We start from the raw sequence: 4,590 nt of genomic DNA on the forward strand, positions 1-4,590 counted from the left end.
CAAACACTCGGATTCAACGATATTTTAGATCAGGCCCAGCGACCTCGTTGAATCCGAGTTCCACTGTATGAGCGCACAGGACACATTAAACTTTTTCGGTTGGTAGGAAATTTTGAATTTTGTCCAGGTGGAGGCCGAAGCCTACTCTTATCGCTTTCAGACCACCAAGGGATCTTTAACGGGCACAACTTGTACATGGGACCTCCGAGATTTTTCGCCCATGTCCGAGAAGGCCAGGTGTAGATCTTTCCTACCAGAAGATCAGGGGTGTGGCTGAAAGACAGCAGTAAGAAGGAGCCAAGGAGTAGCAGTAGAAAGGCTGCAGAAAGAGTCAGGAGCCCAGACGAGGGGGGGCAAAGTAGGTGAGGGGATGGGGGCAGGAAGAAGAAATGAAAGCAGATGACAGAACATTGCTAGAGAGCAGGAAGGGGGGTGAAAGGAGACAATTTTAGAGAAAAAAAAAATTTTCGGCTGCTACCCGGATTCGAACCCGGGACCTTTGAATGAGAGGCCAACACCTTAACCTCTAGGCCATGAGAGCCCCCTTACTCAAGGGTCAAATAAAGTTGCTTTTGAGTAAGAATCAGTTTACATCCCTGGAGTGCTCCAACAGACCAACAATCCGCCACTCTCTTGACAACAAGAAATACTACAACAAGAAGGATCATCTGCTGAACCTGTGGTATACTCTCCAAACAATGGCAACGCCCAGGCAAGACACTCCTAGCCAGAACCAAGGAATCTCCAGCCCGTCTCTCTGAAAAGTAAATCAAGAAGCAAACTGAAGTTTGGTAGTCAAAGTTAACATTGGTTGAGACGACACAGCTCTCCCAAAAGGCTTTCAATGGATAGTCTATCAAAATTAGTCTTACAACAAATGAAATCATATACTGAGAGGAGACCATGCTAAAGAGCTGTCAACACTGGTAATATTGGCTTTCCATGCACTAAGCAGTTTTGGTAAAGGTTAAAGTCTACTTGATTCTCTCATTCTTGAAATAAGTTTAAATTTGTGAAGCGTGCTGGCAAAATGAGTTACTTCTCAGATTCAAGCCCTGTGGAAATAGATACATCATGCTTGTGGGTGAAGTTTTTACAATCTATAAGTATGAAATAATCTAAGGCATGTTACTGTTAAAAAACATGACATCAATAGAAATTCTAAAAATTCGACCCTAGTGTCGATTTTTGGACAATATCTCCATCTGTGCATTGCGAGAAGTAACTCATTTTGTCAGTACGCCTCACATTTAAAGCATCTTCCACACAATGTGTCACGGCGACCCACATGTCGCCCTGCAAAGTGTGCTGACACTGGATTTATGGAAGAGACGGGACAATACAAGAAAATATGATTATTTTTAAAAATCTACTCAAAATTATTATAACCTTGACAACATGCAATGAGGGGTGGAGTCAACATTTGAGAAATAAAAATGAACCAAATATTCTCAAAACAAATTTTATTAAGAGTTTTACCGCCTTTGCAACAAAATAAGGCCATATAAGTGCCGAAGAATAGATGGAGAGATAAGGATGATAGATGTTTGATGGGAAAGAAGGAGCAAACCACACCAGAGCACCCGCCAACCAACCATCCACACAAATTATTCTTTTAACAATCAGGAAATTGTGACACACATCAGTTCACTTTCGTACCAGCTGAACAATTAATGTCTAACACTGAGAAAATAAGCATAAAAGAGCATAACGCAACAGAAATATTGTCACGTCAACAAACGCCCTTTACCTGTGTAGTAGATGACACGGTCATTACTCCAGTAACCTCCCCTTTCTTCTTGGGCAGCGGCACATCGGGTTGCTCTGCCTTGTGGTCCCCCAGTAGTTTCCCCTTCATGTAATGCTTCCCGGTCTCCACAATCTCAACTCTCACTTGCTTGCCCATCAGGTCCTCTTGCATTGGCACAAGCACCTGTCAAAAATTCAGTTGTTGTTTAGTTTTTAGTAAGAGGGGGATTTTTTAAAAGTTTTAGTAGAGGTTTTACGGCGCTCACAACTGTATAAGGTCATATGAGCGCCAGAAGATTAGAGGTGTTACAAGAGAGTAACAAACATAAAAAGAAGGAGAGATAAGGATGATAGATGTTTGATAGGAAAGAAGAAGCAAACCATACCAGAGCACCCGTCAACCACCCACAGTAAGAGTTTAATGGCACTTGCAACACATTAAGGTCACATAAGTGCCGAAGATAAGAGGTGCTACAAGGGAGTAACAAACACATAAAAGGAGGAGGAGAGATCAGGACGATGGATGTTTGATAGGAAAGAAGGAGTAAACCACACCTGAGCACCCACCAACCACCCACATTCAGTTGTTGGGTTGCAGGTCTACAATGTGTTTACCATACACAACAACAGCCCCATTTCACCAGGAGGAAATTAAGTTAAGAAGACTCAAGTGAAGTAAAAGAAAAAGACCCCCCCCCCCCCCCCCCCCCCACTCCCACACACACATACACCGTTTGAGGAGATTTTTAAGAAAAGAGAAGCTTTTTTGTTTCAGTAGAGGTTTTACAGCGCTTGCAACTGCATAAGGTAGCATGAGCGCTGAGGGGTGGATGTCAACAGAGAAGTCCAAACGGGGAATCAAGCTTACTCTGCTCACCTCACGACACCCCAGAAATAGCAGTTCGCAAGAGAGTGACAAACATTAAAAAAGAAGTAGAGGAAAAGTGACGATATTAAGGATGAGGAAAGAAAAAGTAGCAGTTCCCCCTATGTTGTTCTGGCACAGTATGAGCATCACACTGATAAACCAACCCATTTACAATTCTACTGTGCACAAGAACATATTAATATCCCCCCTTTGGGAATGGCCTAAGGACACTTCAGTCTGTAGCACTGCCCTGGTGAGGGGGGAGGGGGAAGAGAAACACATCAATACAATACCAGTCACTTAGTGCAGGAAAAGAGCTAGACTGACAGATAGGAACATCACAAGGACAAAAAAGAAGTAGAGCTTACCAATGGTGCCTTCCAAAAACCCACCCTGAACCCCACCAACAACATGACCCTATAACTTCCACCTCATCATGAGTATAATACAAGACTATGGCATCTGTTGTAAAGTGATCAATTCCACATAAGCTCATAATCACAGGAGACAGGAAAACATGGTCTGTCTTTCTCTCCTTATATTACCATTTAATTTAATTTGAGAGCCAACCCCACACATTAATTTTGCTTCTCTTAATCATAACCACATCAATGTGTCGTGAAGAGCTTCAAATTCAGCAATTAAATTTTGGAACTTTTAAAAATATCAATTTTCATATTTCACCACTTTGCACCATCACCACATAATATGGAGATGATATTTAAGCTCTGCACATAAGTCTGGAGATGAAGCAAAACAAGCAACACGATAAAAGTTAGTCATAAGCAAAAACACTAAAACACTTTCTCATGCAACTTCAGCATCTTAAGACCTCAGCACATAAGAACAGCCACATGCTCCAACACTGTAGAAAAATGTTATGGGAACTGAGACCATACACTCAAAAGAACAAGTCTGCGTATGTCGTTTTTTTTAAAGTAGTAGGCCTACAGGCCTTTTTCTGAAAAGATACAAAAGTACAAACTTTTCCTTTTTTAACTGACTACCCATTTTACACCCCATCAACACTATTTAGATCAGTTAAGAGGCAAGCTGTTTCGACTCTACCTGGCAGGGCCAACCCAAGTTAAGTGGGATACTAGATCCTGGCAGACAACAAAGATACTCGATAAATAATTTGCCCACTTTGAAATTGAACTTATGTCTACCACTGCTACTCCTTGGCTCCTTCTTTCGGCTGTCTTTCAGCCACACCCCTGATCTTCTGGTAGGAAAGATCTACACCTAGCCTTCTCGGACAAGGATGAAAAATCTCGGAGGTCCCGTGAGCAAGTTGCGCACTCTCAAGATCCCTTGGTGGTCTAAAATCGATAAGAGTAGGCTTCGGCCCAACAGCCAAGAGACTAACCATAAAACCACAGATGCCAATACAACAATCACTTTTATCTGCTCACTAATTACTCGCATCTATAATAACAGACCTGCCAACCATTCCACAACCAAAACCAAGAGTTTTCCTCAAAATCTTCCCCAAAATTGGAATTTGTAGAGAAAAAATAGTCTCAACAACCCCAAGCAAACTAAGATTGCATAATGAAACAACCCTGGCAAGTAAACGAAGATAAATGCAAGTAAAAATTTGCATTTTTAAATCATTTATAATAAGTAGCGACAGTAAGGCAAATAAACCTAAATAAAAATATGTATTTTCATGTCATGTACAATGGCACGCATACAACCTGAACGAAGCTGAATTCAAGAAAACAACCGGATCGGGGTTCTTTGAAAGGAAAAAAAAAAAAAATTGGATAGAGAGCTCTTATTTTATCAGAATACTCCGCAGATCTGTAATAAGGAAAAAGGGACACCTTCTCTCACCTGATCGTAGCTCTTGTTGTGTCCAACGTAATACTGCCGGTCATGTGATATCTCAGTCACCAGCACGTTTTGAATTTCATGCAGCTGTAGGCAGACAGACAAGTATATATAATATATATATATATTATGCCAAA

At 41.4% G+C, this 4,590-nt stretch overlaps 1 protein-coding gene across 1 annotated transcript in view; it reads right to left on the reverse strand.

Annotated features, from left to right (window-relative positions):
* Positions 1-471: 471 nt before the first annotated feature.
* The window catches only part of LOC101863090 (threonylcarbamoyladenosine tRNA methylthiotransferase), a 21,590-nt gene continuing 17,471 nt past the window's right edge, over positions 472-4,590 (reverse strand). Inside the window, exons 12-14 of the mRNA XM_005093808.3 lie at positions 4,457-4,540; positions 1,751-1,933; positions 472-757 (exon numbers count right to left, since the gene is read on the reverse strand). Coding sequence (XP_005093865.1) covers positions 665-757; positions 1,751-1,933; positions 4,457-4,540 — 360 coding nt within the window. The 3' untranslated portion in view covers positions 472-664. The remainder of the gene's footprint in view (positions 758-1,750; positions 1,934-4,456; positions 4,541-4,590) is intronic.

Source organism: Aplysia californica, unplaced genomic scaffold, assembly GCF_000002075.1.
Source record: "Aplysia californica isolate F4 #8 unplaced genomic scaffold, AplCal3.0 scaffold00070, whole genome shotgun sequence".
NCBI classification, from domain to species: Eukaryota; Metazoa; Mollusca; class Gastropoda; order Aplysiida; family Aplysiidae; genus Aplysia; species Aplysia californica.